Source organism: Oryzias latipes, chromosome 13 (assembly GCF_053564925.1).
Source record: "Oryzias latipes strain Hd-rR chromosome 13, Olatipes_Hd-rR_3.1".
Classification (NCBI taxonomy): domain Eukaryota; kingdom Metazoa; phylum Chordata; class Actinopteri; order Beloniformes; family Adrianichthyidae; genus Oryzias; species Oryzias latipes.
Genome location: NC_136249.1, coordinates 15,792,848 through 15,806,354, shown reverse-complemented (window position 1 = coordinate 15,806,354; position 13,507 = coordinate 15,792,848). Strand labels below are relative to the sequence as shown.

The window sequence follows — 13,507 nt, the reverse complement described above, 5'->3', positions numbered from 1 at the left end:
TAGGAGGCGAGCATCTAACATAAAAGGGGGTCCATCCAACTGGTCAAATGGATAAATGGATTTATTTGATTTGTTAAATACTTCAAGCTGCCATAAGATTGTTTTGGCAAATTTAGGGTAACCATTTATTGAAATTTTTGCCGACAATTGCGATATGCGTATTGCACAGCTTGATATCACGATAACGATAAATTTGTGATTAATTGTGCAGGCCTAATGCAGACCCAATTTCATCCACAAGATTGGTATTGGAAGTATTGGAAGATATTGTAAGGTTCAACAACTCAGAGTCAGCAAACGTGAGCTCCTCGTCAGCTCCTGTGAGTCAGGCAGAAACCTGTGGGCTGCGATGGAGGGTAACCCACATCCCGCAGACTGGGTCACTGTGTCAGCGGCTCATGGGCTCCCTGCGCTCTGGTCTTTGACCGCATGCGCGTTCTGCTGAGCGGGACAGCAGGACCTTCATGAATAAAACAGTTTACAAATGAGATCAGCCAAATTCTAATCACCACAAGCAGAGCTTTGGCACCAGGAAAAACACACTTGCTCTTCCTGATTTCCCTCTAAATCTCCTCATCCTCCAGTTTTCTGATCTGAACATCCAAGGAAAAACATACTTTTTTTAAAAGGAAAGTGGCATCCAAGAAGAGAGATCATAGTTAGTGGACTGTTTTAATTAAAAGCTCTTAAAAGAGATTCACTCAAGACAGTATGCTCTTTGGTAGAGGGGTTGTACATTTTCAAAATACAACCATGAAGGCAGAAAAGTCCATGTTTTGGAGTAGGCCTGGGCGAAAACTCGATTGAATTAATTAATTCGAATTTTTTGTTACCGGTAATTTAAAAAATAACAAAATCAAGTTTTTGTGTAATGGTGCATTTTTGGCTCCCTGGAGCTTCCGTAGTATGGCAGCATGGCAAGCGACAAACAACATCATAGCATACACGAAACAGCAAGCGACAGCATGGCTACCGGTGAGAGTGGGAAGTTTGTTCCCAAGAAAGGAATAAAATCATCTGTTGTTGGAACTGGTATGGGTTTGCTGCCACAGACATGGAGGAAGAGACCCCACGCTGCAACATTTGCCAAAAACCCATCGCAGTCAAAGGCAGCAGCACCACAAACCTATTCCAACACCTGAAACAGAGACATCCAGCCGAATATGAAAAATGCCAGTCTCTCCGAGGCGAACAAAACCGCAGCGACCATAAAAAAATGGCTAAAAAACAGCTAACTGTAGCCGAATCCTTTGCACAAGGCACCGCATATTACAGGGGCACAGTGGCGAACAATCACCGAAGCAGTCGCTTTGCATATAGCCAAAGACATGGTACCCATAGATACCGTGGAGAAGACGGGGTTTATTCATTTAATTAAAACCTTAGACCCCAGATATGAGCTACCCAGCCGCAAGTTTGATTCCAAGAGCGTGTTTATTTATTTATTATTCATCCCAGAAATGGGGGTTACATTTGTCTTGCGTTTGATTAAATAAAAGCAAAATTTGCTTTAAGTCGTCTGCTGTTTGTACTTAATGCTTTCCTTAAGTAAGGGGGGGGGGGGGGGGGTCGGGAAAAAAAATGGGAAATCGAATTAAAAAAAGTGAATCTGAGATTTAATTTTTAGGCCATATCATCCAGCCTTATTTTGGAATAACACTTGCTGGAGTTCCACAGCGTCCTCAGCTGCAGATGGTGTCATCTCCTGAACAAAACGCCCTGGTGAAAGGCGCAGATAACTGTCAGCAGCAACTGTGTCTGATCTCACAGGGAGACTGAACTGTCTTTGTTTGCACAGGAAACCATCACACATCATGAAAAGTACATGAGGAGGATTGAACCCTGAGTTTTCAGGAAAGAACACCTCTCTGAGCTCTTCTTCCCATCACATCTCAAAAGAGCTGGTACTAACCCATAGACATGAAAACAGGAGTTTAAAATCCAAATTGATCAAGGTTCCAATTTGATATTAAAGGCCCACTCAGATGAAAATGATATTTTTGGTGTTTTAACATGTTGTGACATTTTTCTGATCATCTTTGTGAATCAGGACCAAATGGAAAAATGTCCTTTGAAAACAATCGTATTTGTGCCATAAAATACAGGGGGCGGACAACAATGTCCCTGCTCCTCTCTATCCTGATGCATCCACTTGTTGACGACTAGATCCGTACGTCTATGTTTTACGGATGGATAGCTTCAATATTGCTCGCCATTTTTGTTGCACTGGTAATGTTGAGTTGGGCGTGTGAGGAGCCTTAAGCTAGAGCATGTAAACAGAGAGCTCTCAGCAACGGGACACACACACACCAAGGTCTTGCCCATAACTTAAGAGATTAATTTCTAATGAACTACTGCTGCTCTGGAGAAACAATATCCTAGAGAGCAACACAAGTTTTTTCCATTTAACCATACATGGCAATGAAATTCTGTTTAATTCCAGAAGTGAGTCAGCGGTGAGTGCATGATATCGGTACAAGTTCTAAGTGCACTTAAAGCAGATATTTTACAAGGTAAATCCAAAAAAATGTCATTTATGCTGTTTACTATCATTCATGGGAAATAAGTAATATTAGCGTTAATGCAATATTATTGTTTTTCTAAAGAATCGCCAACAGAACCAACATCTCTGTCCATCCAAAGACAAAAACAACCTCTTTAGTTTTGTATAATAAAGATGTGTCCAATATAGCCGCACATATATTCTGTACAAGTGTTGGAAAAAAACTGAAACTTTAATATCTTGGTAAGAAGTCCAGACAAAGATATTTAATGATGCTGCAAGAAACAATGCATCCACTCGGGACATCCCATTAGGTCGAATCCTTTTTCCAGGGTTTTCCTGTGAGCTGCAGCACAGAAAGGCAGAAGCAGGTGCTGCACTCAAACAGATGTGGGGCACAAGCTGGCCCAGCTGTTAATTTGAATTAAAAATTAAAAATGGGGATTAATGTCTTCCCTTTATACCATAAAAAGATCGGAAACCCAAAAAATGTAGATCATCATTTCATAAAGGGATGGCCTTGATGAAAATTTAAAAATAAAGGATTCAAATGTTTTGTGCTGCACAGGCCAGACGTTAAAATCAGCTGGCATTAACGGTCTGTTAATCTGTTAATCAATGGTAAAATCCAGCCAAATCCATCCAGACAGCTTCAGCTCACCTTAGTTTAGTCCTTTTTATCCAATTAACTTACTTCCTTTTCTGTACTGGTGATCTGTTTGTTGATGAAAGGCTGCTAAACCTGCCATTGAGCACCAGAGAGACGCAGAGTTTTGACAGTGAGCCAGAACCCGTTTAGAAGGGTTTGAGCTAGTGAGGGTCAGTTTAGTTCATGGCCACTTGCTGAGCTCAGGCCAGCAGGATGACAGGTGATCACTGTCAGCTTATCTCTGGAAGTAAGTAACTTACAACTTATCTGGGCTTTTGCTGTTTTCATTTTTATCTTCAATCAGGTTAAAGGTTTACAGTCAACTGCATCCCTCTCAGGAAGTAAGAAACCCCAGTGTTCAGTTTAAAGCCTTTGTCTCGTGCACTCGTACCGGGGTTGGCCTGTATGGGTGCTAAAGGGATTTCCGGGTCTGTGGAGGGTCGTAGAGAGGAGCGACTGCATCTCAAGGGGAGTGCAGGTGTGTCTTGCAGTTCCTTTGACGCTCATACGGCCACCTCAAGGGTCGTCATGAAAGTGGTACTTAACATTGTTGTACGTGTGGTAAGTGTATCATGAAGTATTTGTAGGCCTAAAAGAAGTTGGACACACTTATGACGTACAGGTGATGCTGTTGTACATTGTCCTTACAGCACACTCTTTAGTAAGGTGTGAGTACTGGCTGCTTACTGACCGTGCACAAATGCTGCACGCATGTAAATGCCTATAGAACATCCACACAAACTACATACTAATTTTCTCATTTCTAATAGTCAGCCTGCTTGCAGGGACTGCACACTTATCATGAACAGCACTAATGGGCTCCTTATACAATCCGCAGGATTTGGGGGCAAAAAAGGAAATCTGCGTCTCACCTATTCTTCCCTTACTAACTCTTACATGTTCTTTGGTATGACCTGTCGCCCGCAGCATGTCCATAGAAAACAATGTACAAGAACATTTTCTTGTACATTTTCTTTCTACAACCTTGATATTTCGTGCGGGTCACTTGCATGTCCTGTGCAGGTTTGTCTATTTTTCACACGCAGACAGCCTGTATCCACATGTAAGGACAGTTGTGACAAAGGCTTAACGATTTAACCTATAGAGTGAAGCAATAACCATAGTTCTGTTTAGAGCTTTACAGACGGTACCCACGCTCTTTAACTTCCAATGTTCCCTTGTTAAACATGTCATGTGGGACGGGTGTCACAATTTTTTTCACAGAATTTAAATGAAGCAATTTCACTGAAAGAAAGGGTTTTCTTTAACAACATTAACAAAAATTCAGGGTTTTCAACAACCTGAGACTCATTCACCTGTATGAGAGCAAACATTAGCATCATCCGCGTCAACAGACAGCTATCGACATCTTGTGTTTCTTTCAGATAAGACACTGATCTTGATGTGTTCCCAAAAAAAAAAAAAACACACATGTGATAGCCATCTTACTGTAGCTGCAGGAGCAGCGATGACAAAACATGGCAGTGACTGCCTGGTGGGACTGCCGAGGGACCCTTTTGTGACAGATTCACTGTTTGCCCATTTAAATGATTCTCTGCTGTACTTCCACTCCTGCGTGTTGCCATGGCAACATCCTTTTCCCAGCCCACCCAATGTGTTCTTGGGCAAGGTGCAAATACTTGTCTTAAAAGAGCACAAATAGGGTAAAACCCAAATCAAGAATGCCACACATCCTGTTTTTGGGATTGTGATGCCAACCGGCCCAGACAGACGGATTTCCTAAGGAAATCATTGTGTGTGTTTGTGTGGGTGTGTTTGGGTATATGTGTGTGTTGAAAGATAATAAAATGGAACGGAAGAGGAAGGAAAATTGAAAAAGTTGTTCATGTGGTTCGTTACATGACTGTAAACACATGAGCCTATTGACTCTTCTATACAGTGATGACTCCATTTATTTAAATTAGGAATGAATGAGGGCCCTCCATTACAGCTGCAGGTCCGAACATCATGTTTTTGACTTTCCTACAAGGTCAGGGACCTTCAATAAATCCTATTTAACTCTGTGTAAAGATAAAATATCAATCATCTAGATAGAAAAAGTATTTCTAAGAGGCCCATGGTGCCACTTCCCTTCACCATGTTCCTCTTAAGCAGTGGTCCCCAACCTTTTTCAGGCCACAGATCGGTTTAATAACACACAGTGTTTCCACGGACCGGCCTGTTCAAGACTTTAGTTGGTGTATGATATTTCTTTCCTTTTTTTGTAAGCTTCCAGTTTCTTTTAACTTTTGAGGGTAAAGATTATTTGTACACTAGATTTCGTGTAAGAACTATTAAATTGTGATATAGATTTTTATAATTGCGACAGATAAATAAATGAGAAAACTAATTAAAACTGTTTTTTCTAAATATTGTATAGCTACAAACGTGAATCCACAATTTGGACAACCTTTTTAGCAGCGTCCTCGTAACATTAGACAGATCGCTGATGAATATTGTATGTGGGAACAACTGTCACAGTATGTATGTGGGAACAAATCCCTATTTGGAGTAGAGACTTTTGATTGAAAGATTTTTCTGTTACCTCATTGGCTGTTTTTTGTTAAAGGAAACTTTCCAATTATATATGTTTGTTGTTAACTGTGCTTGCCAATTTAGTGGCTGGTACAGCTGCTTTAAGAAAGTAGTGGACGGATTTTCCACATGTGACCGAGTGCCTTGACATACGTCAAGAATGAGTCGGATGTGGAGGGGAGAATCTAGTAGTTTTCCAAAATAAAACCCACTAATTAAACTTCAGTATTCACTGAATCCCTATCATGGCATGCTGGAGAGCACCCAGCTATTGCTGGGCAAAGATAGTCTACAGTCTGTTTTGTAAAACAGGAAAAATGTAGGTTGTGTTTTTTGTCTCTGCAGACCGGTACCAATTGTCCCACGGACCCGTAACGGTCTGTTGCATGGGGATTGGGGATCAATGCTCTTAAGGACAGCAACCTCCCCGCAGACACTCAGCTGTACAGCATTCTTTGTCTGGTCCTGGAATGCAGTAACTCAGTGATAATGTGGCACCATAAACAGGGAATCAGGCTGACCCTGCGTGACTTGATTTATTGATGTATGTACTGCAGGATTAGAAAGATGCCTTGAAGTGACTGGTTTGTGGATTTATATCAGAGTCAGGAACCCAGTAGTCTGCCTATCTGTGCATTTGGAGAATTTTCCAGACAGCTTCGTATTTTTGTCCTCCTGTCAGTTGCTCCAGAATCAGTTTTTCATTCTGTCACCTGCAAGCATTTTTTCGGGTGACAGTAAGCTTGTGCTTTGTGTTTACTGCTGCTGTTGCACTCAAACACTTGATCTGATCTGTGGTTTAGTCACTTTGGTTTACTCTCTGCTGTCTGGATCTGATTTCTCCCTGCTGCTGTGTGTGCGTCTGCCTTTTCAACCCCCTCACTTTCTCAACTTCCTCTCAAATCAATATACTTGATTTTCATTCCCATGTCTTCCTGTCTGTAGTCCTCTTCCCCTGCAGACCTCTCAGTGTTTTTGGTAGGGCGATCTGACATCCACATCAGCAGAGTTAGGATGAAGTCAGGGAGGGATGAGAGGAAGTTTGTGGTATGAAAAGTTCCAGAAGACATGACGACAGAGGAACCTTGGGTGAATTGTTCATCAAATATTTCTGTTGAATGTGTCAGAGACAGCAGTGAGATAAAGAAAAGGTTTCCTCCTCGTCGCCTCTTTTCCCCTCAGATGTTCTCTGGTTTACTGCATAAACATTATGGATCACTTTGATTTGACTGCACTGTTTTAAAAATGAATATAAATATTGGGTACAGAAATAACATGTAGGATAAAAAGTAAGCAACGTATTTCTAAGGTTGAACTGACGTAGCAATGTTTGACCAAACAGGAAGAAAGAGTATAAAAATATCCTTGCAATACATACCAATAGGGCTCATAGGAGAATGTGCTCCTTGAAGGTATAAAATCTATGACCAACTAATAAAGACTGGAATTATTTTTGAAACTTGATATTTTAAGCACATCCTTAATTTTTCTCAAATCCATAGTTATATCACAGAAAGTTCCACCTTTGTTAAGTTTATATCATTAGTTGAGTAAATTCTTTTTGGAGTAAATTGGAAATTGTGTGTGTGTGTGTGTGTAGGGGGGGGGGGAATCAATATTTGGTCAAATTAGATAGTGAACTTAAAATTAGTTTTTCCACATGAATTATTCATTTTAAAGTGTCCACCAGATTTTTTAAAACAAAACACAGATTTCTTAGAAGTGTACTCTGATGTTTATGTATGATACTTAAGAAAATGAACATCCTCAAATGTTGATTCAACATTCATTTCTGTTAAACAAAGCAGAAGACGGAGCAGGATGCATTTCCTGAGGAGAGTGGCCAGCTTCAACATCTGCTCTAAGCTTCTACACATGTTTTACCAGTCAGTCGTCTCCAGCACCCTCTCGTATGCCATAGTGTGCTGGGGAGGTAGTGCAAAAAAAAAAATGACCTTAATAGACTGAACAGACTGGTCAGAAGAGCAGTCTATTGTTGATTCGATTCTGGACTCTGTGCCGCCCAATAGAATTGGGCTCAGGAGGTTTAGCAGGTCTTCCAAGGGTTGGCAGTTCGATCCCCACTCCCCACAGTCAACTGTCGTTATATCTTTGGGCAAGACACTTCACCCTTCCTGCCTCCAGTGTGGCTCCACTGAATGTGTATGAAGGTGATGGTCAGAGGGACCGTAGGCGCCATCTGGCAGCCACACCTCTACCATCACCAAGTATACATGAGTAGTGAATGAATAATGGACACACTGTAAGCGCTTTGAGCGTCTGGAAAAACGCAGATAAATCTAATCCATTATTATTATTATTATTGGTCAAATATAATGCCCTGCAATGAGTTACTTCTGTGTGAACATTTATGTTATGATTTTTATATAATGATACATATTTTTAGTGACCTTTTATCTTTTAACTCATACTTATTATTTATATTTCTAATCCTTGACTACTTTTATGATGTGTTTTTTATTGTTTTATCTGTATGTGGTTTTCAGCAAGCCCAAAACTTTCCCTTTGGGATTATTAAAGTATATCTGTTCTACTCTATTCTAAGTTAGTGGCATGTTGTTGACCTGGAACCTGGAAGGCTTTTTGCTCAAATATGGTTTCCCATGATGCCCTGCCAAAGGCACAGAAGGCTGTGCTTGCGTGTTCTAAAGGATTTCTTAGGTATGATTTGGAAAACAGATTGAGAGACTTTTTTTAAAGAATTTTCTGCATCCACAATAATTTACATTAGAATTTATATATATATAAAAAAAAACTATTGAGCCCCACATCATGGTAAAAAGAGGTTGTGTTACACAAAGTTATATGTAAAACAAAACCTGCTTCTTTTGTCAGTACAGAGAAGTCTTCATGAAGTCTAAAAGTATTCCAGTTATGCTTACAATGGGAAGAGAACATCAGACAGCTCGTTGACGATCACATGTCTGCAGACACCCACCACCCACTGTGCTTTTGATTGGTTTTGATGGTAGTTGGACAACTCCCTTCACAGGGGAGTCCAGCACAGTGAAAGGTCAACAGTTCAACGGCAACATCTTCTTCCATGTTGCATGGTTGAACTCCCACAACAGCATCCGCTTGGCCTGTTCTGTTAAATCATGTCACTGTCTCTCCCTGGCTCTAGACTGTTTGTGGAAATCTTCAGATTCTCTGTTGAAATGGCTGGTTAGTTTGTTGTTGTTATTGTTGATTTTCTTGGTTGTGCAAGGTCTTTGTTTCAAAGTGGAAGAAAAACCAATGGCTGATAATGTGGAGTAAATTAAAAAGGGTTGGGAAACAACATTTCCCTTCATATTATTTTTTTATTTTGATCTAAAAACTTCCCCTTTCATTTCTTTAAAAGGGAAATCTACAGTGCCTGAGATTTTCCACCCAAAGATACACCAACAATTAGAAGAGGTTTCATTGTCCTGCTGATTAGAGAGCTTGTTGCTAGGCAACCTTTATTTCTACAGTGACAGAAGAGTAGAATATAAAGAGTGATGGAAAGAAGGCAAGTGACTAAGGAGATCATCAGACACCTGGGATTGGGAGGCAGAAAGGGTGGTGTGAAATTCTAAAGTACACACACATAAATGACATTCCACCACTACTGTATTAGTTTGTTATTAAGGTCACAAAGACGTATGAATTCTGTGTGAATGCATTTCTTTTATAGCAAAATGAGCTGAAACTAGAATATTAAAAGAGGAATTTAAAACCTGGAGAAGGCTCCGTCTGTATGTAAATGTGAATTTAACAGCCTCAAATGAACCGACAGTAACTATAACTGCCTCAAAAGTCTGCATAATCATTTCAAACGATTTTATGTAAAATGTCGGCTATGCACTATACTGTTGGATTAATGTCCAACCATTGCACTAAAAGGTAATACAACTATGACCAAAATAGACTTATACGTTTCTACCCTGTTTACCAACTGTTTCTAGACTTTTCTTGCTCCAGTCTTGCAGTTTCCAAATGTTAGGGCACATTTTTCCTGAAGTTTCCTGCTGAAAACTCCCTGCCTCAATCATGAGTTTTCACAAGAATAACTAGCAAATACAAAGCAGGGTTTTGTTGATAATCTTTCCAGAATATGAAGTTGATTCATGTTTTTAATACGTAAAATTATCATTTAGGCTTAGTGCCGTATGTGTTCCAAATTGTTTTTATTTTGAATATTGGTTAATACAAAGTTGTTGTTTTGTAAAAAGACAAATCAATGGCAAATAAGCTGCATTTTCTGTTTAACTGCTTAGGAGAAGTTTACATATTTTCTTTTAATTGCATTTTTAAAATTTTTAATCTGTGTTTTGATCTAAATGTGCTTAATCTATTTTAAATCCAGCTGTAAATTAGCAGAACACAAGCAAAATCTTCAGAGTTCTTTCTGCATACTTGAACCTTAAAACATTAAAACTACATCAACCTGTCATGTACATTGACCAGAGAAAGGTCACTGCAACAGACAGACCCTTTACAAATCTAAACATATTGATGCAATAAGAAAAAAATGCAAATGTGGGATTGTATTTTAGATAATCAATTGACATTAAAGAGAAATTATAGCCTGGATCCATTTCTACAATGCATCAAAACTTCTTTTTTTCAAGTTTCTTTTCCATCATTAGTGTTTTTTTCCCGAACATAAGACGCATCAGATTACAAGGCGTATTAAGCAAAACAAAACAGTCATATAATGCATTATGATTACACTTCCCCTAATGCCAAGAGGGGGTTAAAGGCAGGCAATTGGTTAGAGGGGTTGAAGTAGCAAACTGTAATGTTATTCCTGTTCACCTCTTTTATCTGTAATAGTCAGCTTCAGCAGAGAGTGAAACACAACCCTTAAATCAAACTGTATCTACAAAAACAACATAAAATAAAGAACAATGAACATAGCACTCCACCAGGCCCCTGAGTCATGACTACAGTACCCATAATGCTCAGAAAAAACCATCAAGCAGTCCAGCTTCAGAGTTTATTAAGTCATACTAAAGCATTTTGTACTAAAACCAGATTTTGAGAAAGTTCAAGGATTTTATGTGCGCCTTATGACTCAAAAATACAGAAAGTTTTTATGGACAAACTCACAAACTTAACAGAAAAAAGACGGTAAATATTTGGAACAGCAATTCTTACTTGTGCGTAGTCCCGCTCCAGCTGTCCTTTCTTTAGGCTGTAACTCCTAAAGAGAGATAAACATATTTATTAAACTGTATGTAGTTACAAGCATTGGTGGCAAAATATACAAGACGAAAAACCTTAGAAAAAGTATTTCTTTCCTATTGCTTTTACAATCACCCTTCTGATATGGATTAGGCTACCAGTTTACATGGTCACGAGAGAAAAGGAAATAAAAAGAGGATTTTCTTTGTTAAGTCTTAGTGTTAGAGTTTCGCCTAAAATTGAAATGATTCCTTTTGTAATAGAGTGGATTATGTTGGTGTGTTGGGCTGGGCATCACTGCCAAAAATCCTAATCCACTCAATTTGCATTTTCATTATCCATTAAAAAAAATAAAATCCAACCTAATACAAACTATTTGGGCGATGAACAACAACTTTTTCACTACTGAAAAAAACAAGCTTCCATGAATGAAATCTTAATTTTTTACATTACACTAATGTGAGCAATGGGGATTTGGTTCGGGGGCGTTCGGGGGCCACAAGGGGGGCAAAGTCTGGGTCCCCTGTGCTGGTCCCCAGCCCAGATAAACTACAGGGTTGTGTCAAGAAGGGCATCCAGCATAAAAATTCCACCTGTGCAAGTCAGATGTGGCAACCCCAGAAGGGATAAGTCGAGAGATAAACAACAACAACATTCTGTAAATATGCCATAATCTATATTATACTAAATCTTCTTCTACATCCCAAAACCCAATACGAACTGTGATCGTTTTTTTCCCCTTTCTTTTCATTCTTTTCTTGCTTTCACTCAAACTTTACTAATCTAATACCTTCTCTACTTTCTTGCCCCCACTTAGACAGCCATTACTGATGTTTTATTTTAGCTGTGTGAAGCAAGAGTTAGATACGCATGTAAGCACAAGAGGCACAAAAGCACAGACTCTATAGTGAGCCAAGCAGGAAATACTGAAGTACTTCAGACTTGACGCTACTCTATCTGTGAATCTGAGAAGGTTGTGAAAATGGGAACATTACCCATCCATCCATCCATCCATCCATCCATCCATCCATCCATCCATCCATCCATCCATCCATCCATCCATCCATCCATCTTCGTTCCTACTTTATTTAGTACAGGGTCATCAGAATCAGAATCCTCACTATTATAGAGTGAAGTTCCCGGTTCATTACAGGCCACACTCGCATTCACTCCTAAGGGACAGTTTGGAGTATAGGCAACTAAATCAGTACACCTGGTTCAAATACTGTGAAAGTTTCCACTCCCCTCACTTCATTTTGGTAACATAATCGATGTTACATCAATGAGTAAAACAAACCAAGTCTAATAGTACAGCATTTATTATGTCTGGACGTCTTTTGCCTTGGTCAAAACTGCTCTTATGGCTAAATACACACTTATCACATGCTCACGTGATAAGTGCATGCTCCTTGCATGTCCCGAACATTTTTGCCCATTTTCAGCCTGTATCTAGCCATAAGGGCAATTGTGACTAATGCTTTACTAACAACTACTGTAGAATGTGGTGTCTGCACCGTGCACCAGCATCATCCATGTCATATGTGAGCTTTACCAATACTTTAGGATACACAACAATTTCACTTTCATCGAGCCTTAAAAGAGCTGGCTGCTTCTCTCTACGATCCTCCACGGCCCCGGACAACCCAAAAACCCCTACAGGCACATCACTATGGCTTTTGTCTTGTGTCGAACATTATTTGCATCTTAATCAAAACGGTGAAACAGGAGTAAATCCTTGTCATATTGCGGTTTCAATCAAGCTTATGTTGTTGTAGCATACACCTACCTTATAACTACCTGTTTGTGATCTCATTAGCTTACATTCTGCTTTATTAAGGGTTCATTTGAACAACTCAAAAATGTTTTTCAAAAGGTCAATTTGTAAGCATAATTTCATTGTTTACAATAACTGGGATCCACAAAAGCTGAGGTTGTCTGTAATGTAATTTACACAGCGACTCTAAGCCATGACTGCATTAGCCAACAGTGATTCAGTTTGCATTTATGTGGGTTCTTCATCTTCTTAAAGTATGGAGGCTTTGCTCATGAGCATTAATTGACAACTTTAAGAGCAAGTTGGTCTCTCACTTCTGAGGTTCATCTTGGTGCATATCATGGTGGGGCTGTTTAAAATTAATGGAATGCTTAGAAACTGTTCAATAAATCTTTGTGATTTACAAATCTCCTTCATTCCATTAGCAAGTGCCAGCCCAAATGGAAATCTGGGGGGTAGATCACATCTAAATCCCAATTTAATCCCATATCACCAACTTCACACCAACAGCAAATACAGATTTAATTTTTTTGATATACTTCTTCCTTTATTAATAGAAGATTTTCCTTTCAAGAGTTTTAACCAGTTTAAGCGCATGGGGGCACTATGGTGAATCTCAGAAATATGCCATCCAGAAGGAAGTACACCACTGGGAAATGTGGGGTTTTCTGCAGTTCTGATATGTGACTACATGAAACAAAACAGATTTTTAAGTCCGATCAATTCGCTTTAAAGTAAAGTGCATGGAAGGGTAAATCTGGGTTTTACCAATGGTAAAATGTTAGCTAACGGCAGAGTTAATAAACCTACTTCACACTCCAAGGCAGGTGTGGCACACATTAGGTTGTGAGGACTGAGGACAACTAATTTACTT

At 39.4% G+C, this 13,507-nt stretch overlaps 1 protein-coding gene across 2 annotated transcripts in view; it reads right to left on the bottom strand.

Annotated features, from left to right (window-relative positions):
• fchsd2 (FCH and double SH3 domains 2) overlaps positions 1-13,507 on the bottom strand; it is a 62,800-nt gene that overhangs the window by 40,215 nt on the left and 9,078 nt on the right. For both annotated transcript variants that reach the window (XM_004075794.5, XM_011482766.4), the window contains exon 3: positions 10,833-10,878. In XM_004075794.5, coding sequence (XP_004075842.1) covers positions 10,833-10,878 — 46 coding nt within the window. The remainder of the gene's footprint in view (positions 1-10,832; positions 10,879-13,507) is intronic.